This window comes from Bufo bufo, chromosome 2 (assembly GCF_905171765.1).
Source record: "Bufo bufo chromosome 2, aBufBuf1.1, whole genome shotgun sequence".
NCBI lineage: Eukaryota > Metazoa > Chordata > Amphibia > Anura > Bufonidae > Bufo > Bufo bufo.
The window spans coordinates 634475141-634500781 of record NC_053390.1 but is presented as its reverse complement, the minus strand read 5'-3'; the positions used below and the strand labels follow the sequence as shown (position 1 = coordinate 634500781).

Here is a 25641-nt window from a genome sequence, read left to right as displayed (position 1 = left end):
GAATTGTAAATGGGCCAACTCCTTTATAGGGGTGTTGAGGAATAACTTCTTATAACCTTATCCTAGGTTTTCAGTGCAGTGGCAGTGCGCATGCTCAAACGGCCATCTGTTCAAATGGGAAACATGGAATCCCCCTTTCTCATGATCAGTTGGGTTACCCACCAATCAGACACTTATCACCTGCCCTGTGGATAGATAATATCACAACCTCTTTAAAGGGGTTCTGCGGCCGCTGCCTTCTCACTGTTTACCGCTGGCCCAGTGACGTCACGACTAGTATCAACTAGCGCGGGCGGGGCTAAGCTCCATTCAAGTTAACAGAGTTTAGCCCCGCCCACGCTAGTTGATACTAGTGGTGACGTCACTGGGCCAGCGGTAAGCAGTGAGAAGGCCGCGGCGCTGCTATAGCCCCGGTGCCTTCTCAAACAGCTGATCGGCGATATCCTGGGTGTCGGACCCCCAAAGTGCAGAACCCCTTTAAGGTGTCCAGACATGTTAGATTACTATTTTTCCAAACCCACTGGACCAGCAAATTAACTAATGTGTACGGTGGTGGTGTATGGTTCCTACTCTCCCTTGGTGGCAGATACTGGGGTAGAAAGAAGAATTAGGCATGTTGAATTTCAGCATGCACAATCCTTTGTTCGTAATGGCTCAGTGCTGCTGACTGCAAATAGTGGTCCCCAGTGTACGGGAACTGGCCGTGTGCACTCCATTTGCGGATGTGGACCCATTGACTTGAATGGGTCGGCGATCCGCAAGATAGAACTTGTTCTATCTTTTTGTGGTCCAGCGGCACGGGCCACAATCCATGCCCCCGCTCTGCAAAAGTGAAGTCCTATCTTCGGTCGTATCTGGCGAATCGCGGACCAGCCGTTAATGGTCCACAGCACAGGCACTGAGCAATTACGCTTGTCTGCATGAGCCCTAAAGGAGATAAGCTGTCAACAGAGGTGTATGACAACAGCTTATTCTCCTGTTCCAATTGAGAACACATACACACTCGGCCATGTTTTACAAGAGGGTCAGATGGAAAAACTGCCAGCTGAACCCTTTCTTAAATGTATGACCTCCTCCTCTATTATGGGGCACCTGCTGTCACATGGATGATTCTTAGACAAACTATACATCTGTAGGCTTATTCCTGTTGATGGAAAGTAGAATACATGGATACAAACTGCCCCCTCAGTTTGTTGTCCTATCTCTTTTTTTTATGACTATATTTGTATCACAAACTAGGAATAGTGTAAGTAAGGATGTGTGGCTACAACAAGTGAGCACACCTGAAAATGCGCAAATAATAAACTTTATTACATATAAGTCCTATACCATACAAAAACAGCTCATTAAAGTCACCTAAAAACACAGAAACCCAGCGCAATGTCAGCACTTTAAAGGATGGAAGGATTATACGATGGGGGATATGACTAGCCATATCCTACAGCAAAAAATAAGAGGGGGAGAGATGTACTGCCGATATTGGAGGGAGCAGGGATCCATAGTCTGGAGGGAAGTTTCCCCCTGATGGGACTTATGAAAAAAGGGTGGGCTAAGGTTATGCATGTGTCCTGGGTATTAGCGAATTAGCTCCGCTATGGAGCAGCCCCTTCTACCGGAATTTCTCTCTGTCAGAAATGCAGGATTGGAAGAATAAGGGGGTTCTTAGGATAGGTGATCTATTAGATAATGGTCCTTCAGATATACAGGAGAAATTCCAGATCCCTCGTACAAGCTTCTTCCAGTATCTTCAGTTGCGCCATGCGTATGATACCATGCAAAAAAGGCACTAACATTATTAAATTAGAGACGGCCCAAAAATGTATGCTCACTAGGGGTCATATCTGTGCTATACAGACTGCTAATGGATAAGGCCTCTTTCACACGAGCGTGACAAATTGGCTCCGGATGCATTCAGGGTGGGTTCAGTGAAACTCGCACCATTTTGCAAGCATGTTCAGTCCGTTTTGTCTGCGGCTGCGTTCAGTTGTTCAGTTTTTTTTCCCGCGCGGGTGCAATGCGTTTTGATGTGTTTTTCACGCGCGTGATAAAAAACTGAAGGTTTACAAACATCATCTCTTAGCAACCATCAGTGAAAACCGCACTGCATACGCACTTGCTTCCGGATGCAATGCGTTTTTCACTGAAGCCCCATTCACTTCTATGGGGCCAGGGCTGCATGAAAAACGCCAAATTTAGAACATGCTGCATTTTTCACGTAACGCAGAACTGAAACACAGACGCATCGAAATGAATGGGTCAGGATTCAGTGGGGGTGCTATGCGTTCACGTCACGCATTGCACCCGTGCGGGAAAACTCGCTCGTGTGAAAGGGGCCTAAGTTTTTGGAGACTCATCCGTTGACACGAATAAGGAGATGGGAGAGAGATTTGGGGGAGTTATCACAGGATCAATGGTAAGAAATTCTAGAAGCGGTCCCGCTGGTGTCACTGAGTGAACAGGGGAAACTGTCTCAGCTTTTTATTATTCATAGAGTGTACAAAACGCCAATATTTTTACACCACATTGGTGACGTGAGATGTCCAAGATGCTTACTGGAGCCAGCTGACTTGATTCACATACTGTGGCAGTGTCCGAGTCTGGACGGGTACTGGAAAGGTATAATGGAGACAATACATCAAGCATTTTCGGTGAGAGTGGATAGAGATCCTAAAATATGTGTATTAGGCTATGTCTCTAAAATTGGGACAGATGAATATAGAAAGGTCGTGGTGAGGAGGTTGTTGTATGTAGCCAGAAAATTGATAGCCCTTCATTGGATACAGGTGAGTCCTCCGACACTAGAGGAATTCCGGATAAAAGTTCATAATATGCTGATGTGTGAAAAAGCTATATTCCTCAAAAGAGGATGCCCACAAAAATTTGATAAAATATGGAGTGACTGGTTGTCTCATAGTCACATTATGATTTAGAGGCAAATGAAGGAGGAGAGCCATTGCCGGAGTGAGTAGGAGATTAGATTTAATTGGACGTACAAATATTTATGTATATAAAGTAACTTGACAGAACACAACAGATTGTAGAAAATTAAGTTATTTGGTACAGTTATGATTCGGTATGCTAAATGTGTATCTATTTTGTTAATAAAAAAGATTTGATTTAAAAAAAAACACAGAAACCATAAGGAGCACACTAGGAGAGTGCCCCCTGGTAGGCACTGCCCATACCAATCCCGCGTTACAATACATAAATAGAAAATGTGATCAACAGAAGGACAATGAAGAAATAATAAAGACAAATATTGCACAAAAGAAAAAATATGAAGATACTTAAACATTAATGACCAAATACAATATGCAAAATGAAGAATCTACACGACCTGAATGCGACGAGGGGGGAAAGGTAGAGAGTAGAGGGTTACTCTCTACCTTTTTCCCTCCTACGCTCACATTCACGTCTTGTATATTCTTCTTTTTGTCAGCTTTTGCCTACCTTTTTTTTTGTACTGTTAATATTCGCAAGTGACTTTCTGTATTGCATTGCTGATTTTGTTGAGATTTCTGCTGTTGAAATTGAAACTGATTTATCTGGATTTCATATTCCTATTTTTCTTTCTCTAGAGTGTATGTAGCAATTTCTATGATTTCCAATGCTGGAGAAGGTCTATATGCTAAAATAAGTATAGGCCCTAATACTGTGATGTCATTTTATAATGGTGTGCGGATTACACATCAAGAGGTATGGCTTCAGAAACAAAGATAACCTGTACTGGACAGATTACATTACTCTAAAGCCTCATGCACACAAACGTACTTTCATTCCGTGTCCCTTTTTTTTTTTTTTTCGGACCATATACGGAACCATTCATTTGTTTCCTTATGTCCGTATTTTCGTTCCGCAAAAAAATAGAACATGTCCTATTGTCCGCATTACGGACAAGTATAGTACTGTTCTATTAGGGGCCAGCTATTCCGCTCCGCAAAATACAGAATGCACACGGATGTCATCCATATTTTTTGCGGACCGCAAAATACATACGGTCGTGTGCATGAGGCCTAATGAGGGCTCTTTTACACTGACTGACACCGATGTAAATAGCGATCAGCACTAGTTTATTGGGTCTTTCATGCAGCCTGATCCAAAGTGAATGGGAGACGAACGATTTTCATTATGATCATTTGTCCCCCAATCAGTTTGCATACTGTTGACTGCACATCCCTGTTTACACAGGGTGATGCGCTGCCGACAAACAACGATTTTTGTTGCCACATGACAGATGCTAATTTGTTTGGTGATCGCGTTTGCTCAGTTCTTGGGTGATCGGAGACACATTTAAATGGGAATAAGCATTTGTAAAAACGTTCATTCCAGATAATGGGCCTGATCCTTGACCCATGTGAAAGGGCCTTATATGCATAGTCTGACGAGTATCTCTTTGACTACATTGTCCATTTATTTATCAACCAAAAATCAGTTTTCAATGTCTGCCATCCTGATCTTGTGTCTCAGGATCCATTCAACAAGAGGAGGGGGAAGTAATATCATATGGATGAAATTTACAACATAACCTTATTGTGGTAATCTAATATGGTGGCATTGCTAACATGCGGTGTGCTGCCCATTCCTAGTATCCAGCATTCAGACAGAATAAAAACATGGGAGGTGCGGGAAATTAAACCCTCTGCGCCACCATATTGGCACCTGAAATTCTTCTTACTGTTTTATGCTGCACACAGAATACTACCGTAAAGAGTACTGGCGTAAATTACATGATAAATCTATGCCGGCTCATAGACTGTGTAGATTTCTGTTACTGGCACACATATCTCCCGAGATGTTCCACGGAGACAAGTGCCTATTCATAAATTTGGTGCATCTTACACCTTTTTTATTTTTTTATTATGAGGCTTTATGAAATTGATGACCCATCCATAGAATTGGGGTACTTTCACCATGTCGGATCCGTCCTGCGGCTATATAGCCGTGCCCCCGGGCCGCCGCTCCGTCCCTATTGACTATAATGGGGACAGGGGCGGAGCTACGGCGGTGCACGGAGAAAGCCGCCGGACTAAAAAAACCTGACATGCAGTAATTTTAGTCCGGCATCTTTCGCCGTGCTGCGCCGGAGCTCCGCTCCCGTCCCCATTATAGTCAATGGGGACGGAGCGGCGGCCCGGGGGCACGGCGAAATAGCCGCAGGACGGATCCGACATGGTGAACAGCATGTCGGATCCGTCCTACCGCAAGTGTGAATCTAGCCTAAGTTATCAGTATCATACCTGTGGAGGTCTGACTCCCGGCACCCCCACGATCAGCATGCATCCTCTTCAGTGTATACCTGCATGCTGTCCATATTGTAGTGGAGGTTGAGTGTAGTTATGGCTTTTCAGCCTATTCAAGAGAATGGGACAAAAAGCTGTAATTGTGGTGCACCACCACTACAATGTGCACCGCAGGGGTGCAGAGAGTCAGACCCTGATATTGATGACCTGTCAATAGGTCATCAATATAATGAAACCCGGAAGAAACGCCAGTCACAATAAATTCCCCGTATGGTATCTATAAAGTTCGGATAGAATTTTAAGATTTACCTTATCTTCGTAGACTTATGACGGATCATGTAATGTACCCTTTCTAATTTTCACCTCTAGGTTGACAGTAGAGACTGGTCGTTAAATGGCAACACAATTTCTTTAGATGATGAAACGGTGATTGATGTACCAGATCCTTACAATATAACTACCACATATTGTGCTTCCTTGGGACATAAGGCCAACCATTCTTTTTCTCCTAACTGTATTTACGACATGTAAGTATGCTCCTGTTGTATCATATCTGAAAGTTTTTGAACTAGATGAAACTCATTGTCAAGATTAGTTTTTCCTCAGAATCAACCACCAGTGCTGTTTCACAATGAAGAACTTTTGCTATACTTTTACCCTTTGACTACTGGAGACTGCTTGTCTTGCCCTATACCCAGGGCTTTGGCCATGCGAAATGCATCGCTATGCTACAGTGCAACATAATGAAAGCGATTTGTGTTGTGACAGGCAAGTCACCAGACGTCAAAATAAGCTGTGGCGACCTGCATGTCACAGACACAACAACTTGCAGATCGCTATGCGACCACATTCAGTTTCATTTTGCTGTGTTGTAGCATCATGATACTGCGATGTAGCCCTAGGCTTAGGGCAAAATGGAAGCCCCAGTGGTCAAAGTGTCTACAGTCGCCATGTAACGATAGTTTTCTGCCCTTCCCGACATCCCTTCCGTACATGTACTGTGGATGTCGGCTCTTTAAAGATGACACCTGCTCAGGAGCTGAGCAGGTGCCATAGCCGCAGCAGACCGCTGGTAGTAGAGTCCGTGATCAGAACCAGTCCCAGTCACCACAGCTTACACTGCCTGTGGCAGAGCTTGATAGGAACTTGCTGATTAAATCGTTGCAGTCTATGGTAGAGCAATCCAGTTCTCTAGGGGGACTAAAATGTGAAAAAGAAGTTAACAAAACAAAAAAAAAAAGTTTAAAGTTCAAGAATTAGGAACTTTATTTCCACATTTTACAAATAAAAATGAACCATAAAAAATAAAGATCATTGGTATTTCTGCATCCAAAAATGGCTGAACTATTAAAATGTATACTTTTTTTTTTTTTTTTTTTTTTTATCTCATAATGGAAAAAATTCATAAAAATGGCTAATTCTGTATTTTTTTTTGGTCTCTTCACCTCCCTAAAAATTTTTTACCAAATAGAGAATGCTGTAAAAATGAAACCCACATAACGATGGTGGAATTGTGTTTTTTCAATACTGCCCTAATTCGAATTTTTCTCCAGTTTCTCACTATATTATATGCCATTAGAAAGTGCAACTTGTTCCACACCAAAAAACAGCTCCGATTTGGCTATGTGAATGAAAAAAAAAAAAAAAAAAAAAAAAAAAAAGTTTTATAGCTCCTGGAATGCAGGGAGTAAAAGCAAAAACAAAAAATGGCTGCTTCAGGAAGGAGTTAAATTTGTCCTGTGCCAAAACTGACAAAGTTGCTGCTAATAGAAGCTTCCTGTTTTTGACTTGTACCAGGTGTCTTATGCCCTTGAGAACCGTCTTTGCCAGACAGTTCCTGCTACTGTGCCGAATATACTTCTGCATTGCATCTATCCTTCAGGCTGTACTTCTGAGGATGTTTTACTCCGTTCTCTACTGCGCTGTGATAATGGGTGGCTTGTTACCACCCATTATCACATTTATCCTCATTTAGTTCTATATGCAGAAATACAATTGTCCTCATAGGACACATACAAAAACATTTTCAAGAGCATATCTCAGGAATATATTGTATTTGTATGTCTTTGCACACATCATTGTAGAATATTTTAAAGGCGAGATGTCTGGCCCTGTCATTTTTCCACCAATGGCGTTGCTCCAAGTAGCGGTGCAAGCGCAAAGGATCTGCGCCACTTTCATCTGGGTACACCTGGAAGGGTAGCAGCGCATTCGCAGTCGGCTTCTGCACTGCTCAGGTAGCAGCAGTAGATCCTCTGCGCTTGAACAGCTACTCGGTTTGCAAGATTGGCAGGGCCAGGAGAGATGTCTGGCCCTGTCAGTCAAGCGGGAAGTTTCTTGAGCAGCCGGGCCAGGCACTTGCTGCTCAAGGAGGCTGATTGATGAACGGAATCAATTCACTTTTCACCACAGTCAACACGATCATCCAACTCAAATTTTGCCAACACCATGCTCCGGAAGAAGCTGTGTAGGGTTATTGGCCAGACAGTCTTTGCCTACAGGCTTCTGAGATGTAAATCCAGCACTTACTGTGTGTTTACAACATTAACAGGGTTGTAGATGTGTATTTTCCTTTTATATTTGGCTAATCTCTGTATAATCTGCCTGCTTAAGGTTTGTCCATCCAAGATTCGGACCTATCAAGTGTGTCCGAACCATCAAGGCAGTGGAAAAGGATGAAGAACTTACTGTGGCCTATGGCTACGACCACAACTCGGCAGGAAAAAATGGCCTAGAGGCACCAGAATGGTATCAGCAGCAGCTAATGGAGTTTGAGCTGACTCAGCAGAAGTGAAGAACCACCCTTTTTTTCTTCTGTGCTTCGGGTAACTGGATCTGTGCATTCTGTTTCTACTGAAGGTTTCTGGACGTTCAGGGGGCCTCTCAGAATCACTGTAGACTAATCTCCATCTTGTGATGTTACTAGTTATTATTAAACTTGTACTCAGAATACACATTAGCTTTGTGACTATGTCCTACACTTTAAAAATGCTAAAGCTATTTTATTATTAGGCAAATATTGAGAGGCTTGGTAGGTATTTTATAATTTTTACATTTTATAGGCATCAGAAAGCCAGAGGGGAAATAGGGCATACATATTAGGACCCAAAATATGTTTTTTTATTTTTTATTTATATGCCATTGAGATGGTTACAAAGCAACTTAATTTTAAATTTGTGCAATAAACTAGCATCTTACATGCAAACTAGAGAAGGCAAAGGGTATTTGTTGTCTTTAATACAATGTGATATTTTCTATCTAATTAGGGAAAAAACTGAATAAAATAAAGCCTCTGATAAATCAGTCTGTGGTACAACTGCCCTTGCAGGTATGGGAAACTGAGAGCTTTTGGTATACGTTTTGTATCACATAATGTACTATGTTGTGTATTACATAATATGTGGAGCGCCAGTGCATTTGTGAATGTACGTGGCTAGAAATACCAGACCAATATGTGAGTTATCTGTAAGACTCTGTTCCCCTCACATCAGGGCAATGTGTCTGGAGTATTCCTCAACTGGTATCCCTGATATATGCCTATACAGAGGTATAATGTACGGTATATTGGCAATTGGCTACACTTTTTTTTTTGCAGTATCCCATTGTATAGGAAAGCACATTGTGCTGCACGCTCTGACAGAGTTAAGAAAAAATAATGTCACCAAGGGGACACTTATTTGGCCTCCCAGTAGGTGTTCTATTGCTATATTTGGCATAAACACATGGACCTTCCCAGCACATAAACATGTTCACATAATGTGATGTGAACACAGCCTAAAATTATTTTCTAACGTACTGATCTCTTAGTGATGCATATGTAATGAAGAGAGATATAATATATATATATATATATATATATATTATATTATTTTTTTATTTTTTATTTTTTTCTTGATGTGAATTAATTTTTCTTGTCCTTCAACTGACTGTGAGCGTAAGAACATATCCATAGTGTCTCATGGACCTGAACGAAAGCGTGCAGTATATATTTTAACTGTTTAGTAAAAATCAGTTTGTTGTTATCTTCTATACAGTGGGCCACTGGAAAAAAAATATACAGTTTTTGGTTGTTCCTTTGCATGAGACCTATCACTGTGTGTCGTACAGTGCCATATACCAGGAGATTTCTCTGCTGTGTGTGCCTAAACGTAAAGCCCAAATTCGATGTGAACAGAGCATTATACAGGGGGATTCAAAAAGAATGGTGCAAATTTATAGCCTCTGTATTCAGAACTCAGAGAACGTAACAAGAATTTATTAACCTGAAAAGACCCACTGTCTACCCAAGTTTTATCTGTACACTATATGGCCTCCACTTTTTCCATAATGTGTTGTCTCAGGTTCTTGTGAGGGGCATATGCACTGAGTTCTTGATATAGCCCCTCAGAATAATTTGCAGGTAATTAGATCTGTAATCGTGGAGGCCAGCGCAACATTGGTGAATTGTTTAATCCAACGTGGCCGAGGCTCCGGCAGAGTTTCATTCAGGTAACGGTGCACATCCAACTGGAAATGAGGAGAGGCACCAGCCTGCTGATAGACTACATTTTGGCAAATCTTAATCTGTCTGCAGCATAAGCTATTTCCTTGACATAACGGGTAGGAGTGGCCAATGACCATATCCTTGGCAAAAAAAAAAAAAGGGACCGTGGACATTGCGCCTGCTCATTGCACAGAATACATTTATTTTGGATGAGTCCCTCATGTGATGGGTCTTCTGAGCCCCAAATTCTAACTTTGTGGCGACTGACCTTCCCACTGAGGTTAAAGGTGGCCTCATCGCTGAACACCAGACTGTCAACGATTTTGTCCTCTTCCAATCGGTGCAATAGTCATGTCGGTTTGTCATCCCGTTTCAGCTCCTGAAGAATTTGTAATCTGTATGGATTACAATGCAGACATTTTTGTAAAATGCCATACTCTGGTTTGTGGCCGCTGTAGTTCCATACTAGTCAGCCTGGTCAACTTTTCTGTGACTATGCTTGTACGTTTCAAATCCTGTCCACTGTCCCTTTCTCCCAGGATATAACCAGCTAGTGGTTTCGAATTGGTTCACCCAACTCAAAATACAGTTTCTATGCAGAGCATATTTACCTAATTTATTGTGAAAAATTCGCTGCATTGTCACAACCGATACCGTTCTCGCAAATTCCAACACGCAAAAAGCTTTTTGTTGCTGTGAGGTCACCATCTTAAACTTGACCCTTTATGTACAGATTTAAACTATCGTAAGGGTACAATTTAATCTGTATGAAATAATAGCAATGCAAGGATCATCTGTGGGAGACAAGATTATAAAGGATTTTATGTTAGCTATATATATATATTTAAAGAAACACTATTTTGTTCATGTATATTTTTTCTTTGTATTTTATGAATTTTGAATGTAGCACTCTGGGATGTAAACTATGTAACTTATAATGAGGTTTGCACAGGTGTCTCGTATGGACCTGGCTGATTTTACTACCCGCCTAAGTCCACTATATCCCTCCCTGAATGGGCGGAGCTGATGGCCGGTGGTTGGTATTTCAGCTGGAAACATACGAGACATTTAGGATCATGACTAAGAACACACCTGTTCGAAACGCGTAGATCCGGGTAACTCCGGGGGGGCACCAGTGTTATGCTTTGACTGCTGTATCCACCTGAATTTTTTTTTGGTGCTAATAAAGACCGGGATTTTTTACTTCATTCATCGTGGTGCTGGAGCATTTCTTCTATTTTCTTCATTTGCAGATTCATGAAAACTGTCTGACAGAAGACTATACTTTTGCACCATCCTTCTTGAATCATCCTGTATATTTTAAGGTTTTACATTGTGAAATGTACATGGTTCACCATCTTTATACTATAGAAGAAAGGTTTTGGAATGATGGTGGTCATATGGTAGATCACCAGGCTATTAGTATTCCTGCTACTTTAGACTGCTAATGGGCTGACCTATACAGTAAGCTTTTGATCACCAGTTTGATAGTATTGTAACCAGTGCCTCCTTACTTTAAAATGTTTGCTTATTTGTTGGTAGGTATCTGATTTATGTATATACCTACTGAGGGCAGGAAGTCCTGAAGCTTTCTCCAGATTCTGTGAATGTGTTGGTCCTTGTGCAAACCTCACACATTATACTGCTGTTACCCTCCAGGTTCACACACTCAGGTCATGAACATGCCAACAGTGGTCTTCTGGTCAAAACATAGCGTTAACCCTTGGATTATAAGGAACAAAACTGTAGGTGTTCACACAGGGTTACATTTGTAATAACATTTTGAGACATAACTGGTTTTATAATATGGGGTTGTGTATTGTATGATTGAGCGTTGGTTGGTTGGCGGTAAGTTTTCATAGTGTATGGTTTGTAACTTAAAAAATCTCCAAATATGAATGTGTTTTTTTTTAATGTCTTTATTATGTTACGGATTTATTCAGGTTTCTAGTACAAACTAGAGAAAAGTGTTTGCCTGTTTAGGATTGTAACCTTATTTAACAATTGGATACGTAATAAAGTGGACTTCTAGAAATTTTGAGAGCTTGTATTATTTCTATTTCAAGCAATTCTTTACCCAGGAGGTGCAGGATTCTTAAAGGGGTTGTCTCACTTCAGTAAGTGGCATTTATCATGTCGACAAAGGTAATACAAGGCACTTACTAATGTATTGTTATTATCCATATTGCTTCCTTTGCTGGCTGGATTCATTTTTCTATCACATTATACACTGCTCATTTCCATGGTTACGACCAGGGCTGTGGAGTAGGAGTCTGAGTCAGAGGCAATTTTGGGTACCCGGAGTCGGCAAAAATGAACCGACTCCTACTAAATTTAAATTGGAATAAAAAAAAGAGCAAGTTTAGATGTCCCAATTCACAAAAAGTTATAATTAATTCTCTACTGTAAGAATAAAGGCCAATGCATGCAGTGCGTCACGTAACCGCAAAACGAACACGTTAAGTGACCATGAAGAAGCATGCTTTCCATTGTGTTGTGTTCCGCTGTTACAGGGAACGCAACGCCCATGGTTAACCTAGCCTCTCACTGATAACTGATTAAGTAAATATGTTTTTTGCAGGACTAGAGACACTTGTATAAGTGAAGGGAATGGATAGTCAATAGTTCAAGACTGAAGCTGTAAACCATTTGAAAAACTGCTGTCATTCAGCTAAGGCCTCGTGCACACGGCCGTTGTTTGGGTCCGCAACCGAGCCGCCAAAACGGCCCCATTCACTTCAATGGGGCCGCAAAAGATGCGGACAGCACTCCGTGTGCTGTCCGGATCCGTTGCTCCGTTCCGTGGCCCCGCTAAAAAAATATAACCTGTCCTATTCTTGTCCGCGCTTTGCGGACAAGAATAGGCATTTTATTGAAGGCTGTCCGTGCCGTTCCGCAAATTGCGGAACACGCACGGACGCCATCCGTGTTTTGCGGATCCACGATTTGCTGACCGCAAAACACACCACGGTCATGTGCATGCGGCCTTAGGCTATAAAAACTTGTAAACTCAGATTGTTAAACTTTAAACATGACTATGGGATTCTACTAGGGAAATCATGTTTTAAAATAAATGCCCCTTCCCCTGCTTCTTCCTGGATCCTCCCACTGCCCTACGTTCAGCAGAAGATAAGCACACAAAGAAGAAGGCAGCAGCTTCTGCCCAACTACCTCTCTCTGCTATAAGAGCTTAGAAGAACTTGGTGGAACAGCTGTATGTTGCCTTTCTTTCCTTCAAGGAATGTATAAAATACATTTGCATATTAAAAACAGAGGAGTCTGAATCGGAAGTACCACATAAGCATTTATCTTAGTAGCCACAATATCCTTGCCTGTGAAGCCATTTTTATGCAACGCAATGATGGCTGCACGCGTTTCTTTGCAGGTCACCATGGTTAACAATGATTTCAAGCATCACCCTCCTTTTAACATGTCAAGTCTGCCATTTTAACCCAATCAGCCTGACATAATGATCTCCAGCCTTGTGCTCGTCAACATTCTCACCTGAGTTAACAAGACGATTACTGAAATGATCTCAGCAGGTCCTTTAATGACAGCAATGAAATGCAGTGGAAAGGTTTTTTGGGGATTAAGTTAATTTTCATGGCAAAGAAGGACTATGCAATTCATCTGATCACTCTTCATAATATTCTGGAGTATATGCAAATTGCTATTATAAAAACTTAACTACCTCCGGACCGCCTAACGCACGGATGCGTCCTGGAGGCGGTCGATTCATTCCTCCTGGACGCATCTGTGCGTCATCTCGCGAGACTTGAGATTTCCTGTGAACAGGCGCGCACGTTCACAGGATCGGAAGGTAAGCGAGTGGATCTCCAGCCTGCCAGCGGCGATCGTTCGCTGGCAGGCTGCAGATGCGATTTTTTTTTTTTAAACCCCTAACAGGTATATTAGACGCTGTTATCAAAACAGCGTCTAATATACCTGCTACCTGGTGGTCCCTTTTGCTTGGATCGACCACCAGAGGACACAGGCAGCTCAGTAATAAGTAGCACCACTGCACTACACCCCCCACCCCTGTCACTCATTAACCCCTAATCACCCCATATAGACTCCCTGATCACCCCCCTGTCATTGATCACCCCCCTGTAAGGCTCCATTCAGACGTCCGTGTGTTTTTTACGGCTACATAGATCGGATCCGCAAAACACATACGGACGTCTGAATGGAGCCTTACACTGAATGGAGCCTTACAGGGGGGTGATCAATGACGGGGGTGATCACCCCATATACACTCCCTGATCACCCCCCTGTAAGGCTCCATTCAGACGTCCGTGTGTTTTTTACGGATCCAGGGATACATGGATCGGATCCGCAAAACACGTACGGACATCTGAATGGAGCCTTACAGGGGGGTGATCAATGACGGGGTTGATCACCCCATATAGACTCCCTGATCACCCCCCGGTCATTGATCACCCCCCTGTAAGGCTCCATTCAGACGTCCGTGTGTTTTTTTACAGATCCACGGATACATGGATCGGATCCGCAAAACACATACGGACGTCTGAATGGAGCCTTACAGGGGGGTGATCAATGACTGGGGTGATCACCCCATATAGACTCCCTGATCACCCCCCTGTCATTGATCACCCCCCTGTAAGGCTCCATTCAGACGTCCGTGTGTTTTTTACGGATACATGGATCGGATCCGCAAAACACATACGGACGTCTGAATGGAGCCTTACAGGGGGGTGATCAATGACATGGGGGGTGATCACCCCATATAGACTCCCTGATCACCCCCCTGTCATTGATCACCCCCCTGTCATTGATCACCCCCCTGTAAGGCTCCATTCAGACATTTTTTTGGCCCAAGTTAGCGGAAATTTTTATTTTTTTCTTACAAAGTCATATTCCACTAACTTGTGTCAAAAAATAAAATCTCACATGAACTCACCATACCCCTCACGGAATCCAAATGCGTAAAAACTTTTAGACATTTATATTCCAGACTTCTCACGCTTTAGGGCCCCTAAAATGCCAGGGCAGTATAAATACCCCACATGTGACCCTATTTCGGAAAGTAGACACCCCAAGGTATTCGCTGAGGGACATATTGAGTCCATGAAAGATTGAAATTTTTGTCCCAAGTTAGCGGAAAGGGAGACTTTGTGAGAAAAAATAAATAAAAATCAATTTCCGCTAACTTGTGGCAAAAAAATTCTATGAACTCGTCATGCCCCTCATTGAATACCTTGGGGTGTCTTCTTTCCAAAATGGGGTCACATGTGGGGTATTTATACTGCCCTGGCATTTTAGGGGCCCTAAAGCGTGAGAAGAAGTCTGGGATCCAAATGTCTAAAAATGCCCTCCGAAAAGGAATGTGGGCCCCTTTGCGCATCTAGGCTGCAAAAAAGTGTCACACATGTGGTATCGCCATACTCGGGAGAAGTTGGGGAATGTGTTTTGGGGTGTCATTTTACATATACCCATGCTGGGTGAGAGAAATATCTTGGCAAAAGACAACTTTTCCAATTTTTTTATACAAAGTTGGCAATTGACCAAGATATTTATCTCACCCAGCATGGGTATATGTAAAATGACACCCCAAAACATATTGCCCAACTTCTCCTGAGTACGGCAATACCACATGTGTGACACTTTTTTGCAGCCTAGGTGGGCAAAGGGGCCCACATTCCAAAGAGCACCTTTCGGATTTCACCGTCCATTTTTTACAGATTTTGATTTCAAACTACTTCGCACACATTTGGGCCCCTAAAATGCCAGGGCAGTATAACTACCCCACAAGTGACCCCATTTTGGAAAGAAGACACCCCAAGGTATTTCATGATTGGGCATAGTGAGTTCATGGAAGTTTTTATTTTTTGTCACAAGTTAGTGGAATATGAGACTTTGTAAGAAAAAAAAAAAATCATCATTTTCCGCTAACTTGTGACAAAAAATAAAAAGTTCTATGATCTCACTATGCCCATCAGCGAATACCTTAGGGTGTCTACTTTAGGGGGTCATTTGTGGGGTGTTTGTACTGTCTGGCCATTGTAGAACCTCAGGAAACATGACAGGTGCTCAGAAAGTCAGAGCTGCTTCAAAAAGCGGAAATTCACATTTTTGTACCATAGTTTGTAAACGCTATAACTTTTACCCTAACCATTTTTTTTTTACCCAAACATTTTTTTTTATCAAAGACATGTAGCACAATAAATTTAGAGAAAAATTTATATATGGATGTCGTTTTTTTTGCAAAATTTTACAACTGAAAGTGAAAAATGTCATTTTTTTGCAAAAAATCGTTAAATTTCGATTAATAACAAAAAAAAGTAAAAATGTCAGCAGCAATGAAATACCACCAAATGAAAGCTCTATTAGTGAGAAGAAAAGGAGGTAAAATTCATTTGGGTGGTAAGTTGCATGACCGAGCAATAAACGGTGAAAGTAGTGTAGTGCAGAAGTGTAAAAAGTGGCCTGGTCATTAACCACCTCCGGACCGCCGAACGCAGCGACGCGTCCTGGAGGTGGTTGATTCACTCCGCCTGGACGCACCGGCGCGTCCTCTCGCGAGACGCGAGATTTCCTGTGAAGGCGCGCGCGTTCACAGGATCGGAAGGTAAGCGAGTGGATCTCCAGCCTGCCAGCGGCGATCGTTCGCTGGCAGGCTGGAGATGTGATTTTTTTAACCCCTAACAGGTATATTAGACGCTGTTTTGATAACAGCGTCTAATATACCTGCTACCTGGTCCTCTGGTGGTCCCTTTTGTTTGGATCGACCACCAGAGGACACAGATAGCTCAGCAATATGTAGCACCAAGCACCACACTACACTACACCCCCCCTGTCACTTATTAACCCCTTATTAGCCCCTGATCACCCCATATAGACTCCCTGATCACCCCCCTGTCATTGATTACCCCCCCTGTTAAGCTCCATTCAGACGTCCGCATGATTTTTACGGATCCACTGATAGATGGATCGGATCCGCAAAACGCATACGAACGTCTGAATGGAGCCTTACAGGGGCGTGATCAATGACTGTGGTGATCACCCCATATAGAATCCCTGATCACCCTCCTGTCATTGATTACCCCCCTGTCATTGATCACCCCCTGTAAAGCTCCATTCAGACGTCCGCATGATTTTTACGGATCCACTGATAGATGGATCCGCAAAACGCATACGGACATCTGAATGGAGCCTTACAGGGGCGTGATCAATGACTGTGGTGATCACCCCATATAGACTCCCTGATCACCCCCCTGTCATTGATTACCCCCCTGTCATTGATCACCCCCCTGTAAAGCTCCATTCAGACGTCCGCATGATTTTTACGGATCCACTGATAGATGGATCGGATCCGCAAAACACATACAGGCGTCTGAATGGAGCCTTACAGGGAGGGTGATCACCCCATATAGACTCCCTGATCACCCCCCTGTCATTGATCACTCCCCTGTAAGGCTGCATTCAGATGTCCGTATGATTTTTACGGATACATGGATCGGATCCGCAAAACACATACGGACATCTGAATGGAGCCTTATAGGGGGGTGATCAATGACAGGGGGGTGATCACCCCATATAGACTCCCTGATCACCCCCCTGTCATTGATCACCCCCCTGTAAGGCTCCATTCAGACATTTTTTTTGGCCCAAGTTAGCGGAAATTATATATTTTTTTTCTTACAAAGTCTCATATTCCACTAACTTGTGTCAAAAAATAAAATCTCACATGAACTCACCATACCCCTCACGGAATCCAAATGTGTAAAAAAATTTTGACATTTATATTCCAGACTTCTTCTCACGCTTTAGGGCCCCTAGAATGCCAGGGCAGTATAAATACCCCACATGTGACCCCATTTCGGAAAGAAGACACCCCCAGGTATTTTGTGAGGGGCATATTGAGTCCATGAAAGATTGAAATTTTTGTCCCAAGTTAGCGGAAAGGGAGACTTTGTGAGAAAAAAATAAATTAAATCAATTTCCGCTAACTTGTGGCAAAAAAATTTTTTTTCTATGAACTCGCCATGCCCCTCATTGAATACCTTGGGGTGTCTTCTTTCCAAAATGGGGTCACATGTGGGGTATTTATACTGCCCTGGCATTCTAGGGGCCCTAAAGCGTGAGAAGAAGTCTGGGATCCAAATGTCTAAAAAATGCCCTCATAAAAAGAATGTGGGCCCCTTTGCGCATCTAGTCTGCAAAAAAGTGTCACACATGTGGTATCGCCGTACTCAGGAGAAGTTGGGCAATGTGTTTTGGGGTGTCATTTTACATATACCCATGCTGGGTGAGATAAATATCTTGGTCAAATGCCAACTTTGTATAAAAAATGGGAAAAGTTGTCTTTTGCCGAGATATTTCTCTCACCCAGCATGAGTATATGTAAAAAGACACCCCAAAACACATTCCCCAACTTCTCCTGAATACGGCGATACCACATGTGTGACACTTTTTTGCAGCCTAGGTGGGCAAAGGGGCCCACATTCCAAAGAGCACCTTTCGGATTTCACAGGTCATTTACCTACTTACCACACATTAGGGCCCCTGGAAAATGCCATGGCAGTATAACTACCCCACAAGTGACCCCATTTTGGAAAGAAGACACCCCAAGGTATTCCGTGAGGGGCATGGCGAGTTTCTAGAATTTTATATTTTTTGTCACAAGTTAGCGTAAAATGATGATATATATATTTATTTTTTTTATTACAAAGTCTCATATTCCACTAACTTGTGACAAAAAATAAAAACTTCCATGAACTCACTATGCCCATCACGAAATACCTTGGGGTGTCTTCTTTCCAAAATGGGGTCACTTGTGGGGTAGTTATACTGCCCTGGCATTCTAGGGGCCCAAATGTGTGGTAAGAAGTTTGAAATCAAAATGTGTAAAAAATGACCAGTGAAATCTGAAAGGTGCTCTTTGGAATATGGGCCCCTTTGCCCACCTAGGCTGCAAAAAAGTGTCACACATGTGGTATCTCCGTACTCAGGAGAAGTTGGGGAATGTGTTTTGGGGTGTCATTTTACATATACCCATGCTGGGTGAGATAAATATCTTGGTCAAATGCCAACTTTGTATAAAAAAAATGGGAAAAGTTGTCTTTTGCCAAGATATTTCTCTCACCCAGAATGGGTATATGTAAAATGACACCCCAAAACACATTCCCCAACTTCTCCTGAGTACGGAGATACCACGTGTTTTGGGGTGTCATTTTACATATACCCATGCTGGTTGAGAGAAATATCTTGGCAAAAGACAACTTTTCCCATTTTTTTATACAAAGTTGGCATTTGACCAAGATATTTATCTCACCCAGCATGGGTATATGTAAAATTACACCCCAAAACACATTCCCCAACTTCTCCTGAGTACGGCGATACCACATGTGTGGCACTTTTCTGCAGCCTAGGTGTGCAAAGGGGCCCACATTCCAAAGAGCACCTTTCGGATTTCACCGGTCATTGTTTACATATTTTGATTTCAAACTACTTACCACACATTTGGGCCCCTAGAATGCCAGGGCAGTATAACTACCCCACAAGTGACCCCATTTTGGAAAGAAGACACCCCAAGGTATTCGCTGATGGGCATAGTGAGTTCATAGAAGTTTTTATTTTTTGTCACAAGTTAGTGGAATATGAGACTTTGTAAGAAAAAAAAAAAGAAAAAACCATAATTTTCCACTTGTGACAAAAAATAAAAAGTTCTATGAACTCACTATGCCCATCAGCGAATACCTTAGGGTGTCTACTTTCCGAAATGGGGTCATTTGTGGGGTGTTTGTACTGTCTGGGCATTGTAGAACCTCAGGAAACATGACAGGTGCTCAGAAAGTCAGAGCTGCTTCAAAAAGCGGAAATTCACATTTTTGTACCATAGTTTGTAAACGCTATAACTTTTACCCAAACCATTTTTTTTTTTATCAAAGACATGTAGAACAATAAATTTAGAGAAAAATTTATATATAGATGTCGTTTTTTTTTGCAAAATTTTACAACTGAAAGTGAAAAATGTCATTTTTTTGCCAAAAAAATCGTTAAATTTCGATTAATAACAAAAAAAGTTAAAATGTCAGCAGCAATGAAATACCACCAAATGAAAGCTCTGTTAGTGAGAAGAAAAGGAGGTAAAATTCATTTGGGTGGTAAGTTGCATGACCGAGCAATAAACGGTGAAAGTAGGGTAGGTCAGAAGTGTAAAAAGTGGCCTGGTCTTTAAAGGGACACTGACAGGCCTTCTGAGCATAATTAGCTCTTTATATGCCCCCCTAGGTCTTATAATAAGTTCCCAATTCATATAAGTATTATCCCTGTGCGCATTATAAAACGTTAAAAATAATCTTTATAATCACCTCTCCTTTCTGCCCAAGGGGCGTTCTTTGCGGCGCATTTGTGCCCAGCCGCGTCCCAACTGCCGGGTCCTTAGACACGCCCATCTCATTAGTATTCACTTGGCGCAATGTGATCCCGGCGAGGGTGCCGGGCGCATGCGCATGATCTCCGAATGTCGGGGACTGAGAAATACCGCCCAGCGAAGTGAATACTAATGAGATGGGCGTGTCTAAGGACCCGGCAGTTGGGACGCGGCTGGGCACAAATGCGCCGCAAAGAACGCCCCTTGGGCAGAAAGGAGAGGTGATTATAAAGATTATTTTTAACGTTTTATAATGCGCACAGGGATAATACTTATATGAATTGGGAACTTATTATAAGACCCTAGGGGGGCATATAAAGAGCTAACTATGCTCAAAGGCCTGTCAGTGTCCTTTAAGGGTGTTTAGCTATAGGGGCTGAGGTGGTTAAGGGTGTTTAAGCTAAGGGGGCTGAGGTGGTTAAGCAGCAACTTTTCAAATTTCAATATTTATGTATTAGCTCAAAACTTTTAAGCCACGACTGTACACTCCCATGGTCCAGAGAGGCTGATGCTTTTTCCTATAGTGCGCAAGCACGACCACCACTGATGGATGGCAGGGTGGTCTGTAACCATGGAAACGAGCAGTGTATAATGTGATGGAAAAATGAATCCTGCCAGCAAAGGGAGCAATATGGATAATAATAATACATTAGTAAGTGGCGTGTATTAACTTTCTCCAAGTGATAAATGCAACTTACTAAAGTGAGACAACCCCTTTAATTTACTGTAGATTGAGAGCTAGTGAGCCTTTTGTAAATAGAATGTTGTAGGGTATTGTGTATCCTATACTCCGCTCTAGTCATATGTTCTCCGCCTAGATTTATAACCACTATGCCATTATAATTTAACAGAGTTTTCCAGTTTGCATCAACATCCATTAAAATTATCATTTATGAAGGTAACTATAATTTTGTATTGTATTTCTTTTACCTTTTATTGCTATCTTCCATTTTGGGCTGTGGTCACATGACCATGTCCATGCAGCTCATTCTTATTTCCTGTGATATGTCCACAGGCATGTCAAAGCAGCAACATGGACAGTGATAGAGGAGTGTATATATAAGTAGCTGGGCAGTACTAAAGCTGTGGCAGAGAAAGGAGAAGTGCATCATGTGTTTGGTAGGCTAGAGCAACAGGAAGTGCTATATGCAGGATGGAAGTTGTTTACATGATGAAAATAGATTAGGAGAGGCCAAATTGGGGGGGGGGGGGCAAGGAGAAGATTACATTAGTATAAACTATAATAAATCCTGGAAAACCCCTTTAAGGGGTGTACAGGTTTAAACGACCTCTGTTCGGGAGTCCAGGTGATAATATTAACAAAAGCCAGAGAGGCATACTCGCCTCATAGTTCCCTGCTGATGTCTATTTCCTTGGGATTTTCTACACGCAGGCATTTCTTTTCATCATTGGTTGAGACATGTCATGATTCATGAAAACGAACAGAAAAATTAACTTAGTCGCCCACAGCAACCTATCACAGGTCAGGTTTCATTTCTTATGGTGTTCTTAAAATAGGAAAGTTGTGCTGTTTGGTTGCTACAGGCAAAAAAAAACAATAACGTTTTTATGAAATTCCCCAGTGAATTTTTCTCAATGTAAAGTACGATCTTAATCAATGGGACATTTGCAGTCTTTGTCCAGCCCCAGACCTTAGGTTCACAACTGGCCACTATTGCAAAATATTTAAGAATCAATGTTGCGCTGGTAGCCAGTGCCTGCCATTGCCCCACTCTGTCGAGCATAAGGGACATGTTACTCAACCAGTGTCTTCTTTACTGGCAGTCCAGACACCCTTGCCCTTCTTTTGCCACCAGCAGTGGGCTTGGCCGCAGGCGTCCTATGTTGTCTCCTCTGCTGCAGGCTGTAGCCTGCACTTTCTGCCTGGGCATTTTACATGCACTCTCGTGCTCCCCAGGTTTGGCTAGTTTCATCAGAGTATTTAGTGGGAGGGTGCCTAAAGTTTAGGTTTCTAACTTGATAGTTTACCAGTGATGGTGTGGCGTTTGGTTTCTGCTCATGTACTGACCTGTGGTGGTTTACTGACTCTGACCCTCTGCTGCGGGTCCTGACTATACCCTGTTTAACGTACTGACCCTTTGCTGTCTGCTCTGACCTCAGACTAGTTTCACTGATTCGCACATACTCTGCCTGCCCCGACCACAGGTGGTTTCCAGACTATGAAAATTGACTGACCCCTAAGTACTACACACTGGAGTTTGACCCCAGTGGTTCAGCTTCCAATCACACAGGGTCTATTCCAAGAGGTAGCATCCTGGTGGCTCCCCTGCAGGGATTACAGGGTAATTACCAAGGGACTGATAAGATAACGCCCTTAGGTCTAGCCCAAAGTCAAATCGGTTGGTTGGTGCAGCAGTTCCACGCACCCTGCCCGTAACAGTCAATATGTATATTATATACCGTATTTTTCGCTTTATAAGACGCACCCCAGGTTTTAAGAGGAGAAAAATAAGAGGAAAAAAATGTCATCATACCTCATATCAGACCCCCATAAATATCAGGACATCAGATCAGGGCCCCAAAATATCAGGACATCAAAATCAGACCCCATAAATATCAGGACATCAGATCAGGCCCCCATAAATATCAGGACATCAGATTAGGCCCCCATATCAGGATGTCAGAACCCCATCAGACCTCAGGTCAGCCCACATAGTGAGACCCCCATCAGATGAGATTAAAATAAAAACCATCTCTTACCTGTCCTGCGCCACGGCTCCTCTCCATCTCCGGCAGAAGTCGCGCTCCTCTGTCTTCCCGGCCTCTGCTGCTCTGTCACCTGACTGCGTGCAGCGTCAGGTCATAGTGTGCGCACTATGTCCTGACGCTGTACATGGTCAGGACAGTGCAGCGCCGGCCAGGAAGACAGGGGAGGAATGAAGACCAGGAGGGTGAGTATTACAAGTGCTTGCAGCGCTTCACTCCCTACTCTTGGCACCTAAAGAATACTAGTGAGAAGCGCTCTCTAGTATTCGCTTTATAAGACGCACGGCTATTTTCCCCCGCTTTGGGGGGGGGGGGAGAAAGTGTGTCTTATAAAGCAAAAAATATGGTACTTCATCCTTCTTCACAATAGCTACTTTGAATTATCAGCTATTACCTCTATGGCTTAAAGCCCTATTACACTGCCCAATGTTCGAGCAGGGAGAGCACTGATTGATCACGAGCTGATAATTGGGCATCTTTCATACTGATGAAAGATGCAAGTCAGCTTACAAATGAATGTTCGTTAGGTGGACGGCATGATATTACCGGGAACAAGCATTTCTATGAACACCTTTCTCTGATAAGTGTTCAGAAAATCATCCAGTGTAATAGGCCCTTTACAGGTCTAAAGCTAACCATCATTATGGCTCAATCGTCCTAGTTACACCGAAAAAAACTAACTTCTCTTTCAGAAATTAGATAACGGAGTGATTTGCCCATTTTTTGTAATAAACTATGGATGAACATCATGACATATAGTTGCTTCTTCTGTGAGAAGTTCTTTATTTTTAAAGGGAACCTGGCAGCAGAGTTTTGGTCATTAGATTGGGATGCTGCCATAATACTTGTATATTGATAGCAATGGCATGCTGCTATAAAAACTGCTCCAGGCAAACTAATGTTCCTACCTACTTCTACATCTATTTTATCAAAATTGCTAAATTTATCATAATCAAGCATAATAGTACAAAATCACAGACTTCATTCCATATATTTTCAATAGCCATCTACAAAACAATAAAATAGTCAGTTAATTTCCAGCATGTAGTCGCTATACATAATGGAGAGACCGACCCAGAGAAGAGCCACATTTCCAGCATCTGAACAGTATAATGGAGACTTTGTAAGTATCCCTGTTGGAGGTGACCAAAACTGCATAATTCTTGTAAAAACCTTACTAGATGAGCCTTGTTAAAATTGCTTGTTTTACTAGGAGGGAGCAAAACAAATATAAAACTGCAGTGTGATACTCGGCACTAGTCATCAGGGCGGTTTAATAGTGACTGTGCCCTGCCTTGATTGATATCCTGCTCGGTGTAGCTATGCCAGTTTTCACACCTCAAGCAGCACATCAGTCAATGAGTCTAACAGCGGCTTTATAACCTTTTTCTCTCCCTCCTGGTTAACGAGCTATTTCAAAAGGGACACTTCTAGAAAGGTATTTATAAGCAGTATAGCAGTATGTCTGTGGTTTAATAACCAACATGCTGCGTTACAGCATTATAATCCGAATAGTGGTATACCATGGAGGCTGACCACACCACTGCTGTGGTCAGAGGAGGACAGGCACTGAACTCAGTCTCGAATAGAGACACTGTTGCGTTTGCTATGGGGCCCTATGATTACTGTGTACAGACCTGGTGATATAAGGCTACTTTCACACCTGCGTTAGGTGCGGATCCGTCTGGTATCTGCACAGACGGAGCCGCACCTATAATGCAAACGCTTAGATCCGTTCAGAACGGATCCGTTTGCATTACCATGAAAAAATTTTTTTATTTTTTTTTGTTCATGATAATGCAAACGGATCCGTTTTGACTTTACATTGAAAGTCAATGGGGGACGGATCCGTTTGAAAATTGAGCCATACTGTGTCATCTTCAAACGGATCCGTCCCCATTGACTTACATTGTAAAGTCAAAACGGATCCGTTTGCCTCCGCATGGCCAGGCGGACCACCGAACGCTGCAAGCTGCGTCAGGTGTCCGCCTGCTGAGCGGAGCGGAGGGACAAACGGTGCCAGACTGATGCATTCTGAGCGGATCCGCATCCACTCAGAATGCATTAGGGCTGGACGGATCCGTTCGGGGCCGCTTGTGAGAGCCTTCAAACGGAACTCACAAGCGGAGCCCCGAACGCTAGTGTGAAAGTAGCCTAATACTGCCTCCGCTGTTACCTTTGGCTCTGTTTATAGTGGAATACTGATTAAAAGTATCATTATTGTGGTTTGAAAAAATCTTATTAGAAAAGCCTGGCTGTGATTTATAGAATTTCTTCATGCGAATTAAAATCATTCTGCCTGCAGATTACATTGCATTTTATGGTGACAGGTCCTCTTTGAATTTCAACTGGCAAACCTTTTGTTTTGGTTGTCCATTTTGATTAATTTTAGTCTGTGTATGGCCACCTTATGTTTATACCACCTACTAGTCCATCTCAATAAATTAGAATAAATGTATTTCAGTAATTCAATTCAAAACATGAAACTCATATGTTATATAGAGTTATTCCACAGAGAGATCCATTTCAAGCGTTTAGTTCTTTTAGGCCTCATGCACATGGCCATTGCCGTATTGCGGCCCTCAAACAGCGGGTCCACAATATGCGGGTACCGGCCGTGTGCTCCCCGCATCACGGATGCAGACCAATGCACTTGAATGGGTCTGCAATCCGGAGCTGTGGTGCGGCACGGAAGCACTACGGAGTGCTTCCGTGGTGTTTCTGTCCGTTCCTCCACACCGCAAAAAAATAGAACATGTTCTATTTTTTAACGGTGCGGACGGATCGTGGACCCA

The 25641-nt window shown here is 42.7% G+C and overlaps 1 protein-coding gene across 1 annotated transcript in view; it reads left to right on the top strand.

The window, feature by feature from the left end:
* The window catches only part of SETD7 (SET domain containing 7, histone lysine methyltransferase), a 35630-nt gene extending 26567 nt beyond the window's left edge, over positions 1–9063 (top strand). The window contains exons 6-8 of the mRNA XM_040418470.1: positions 3579–3696; positions 5610–5767; positions 7854–9063. Coding sequence (XP_040274404.1) covers positions 3579–3696; positions 5610–5767; positions 7854–8034 — 457 coding nt within the window. The 3' untranslated portion in view covers positions 8035–9063. The remainder of the gene's footprint in view (positions 1–3578; positions 3697–5609; positions 5768–7853) is intronic.
* Positions 9064–25641: the final 16578 nt, after the last annotated feature.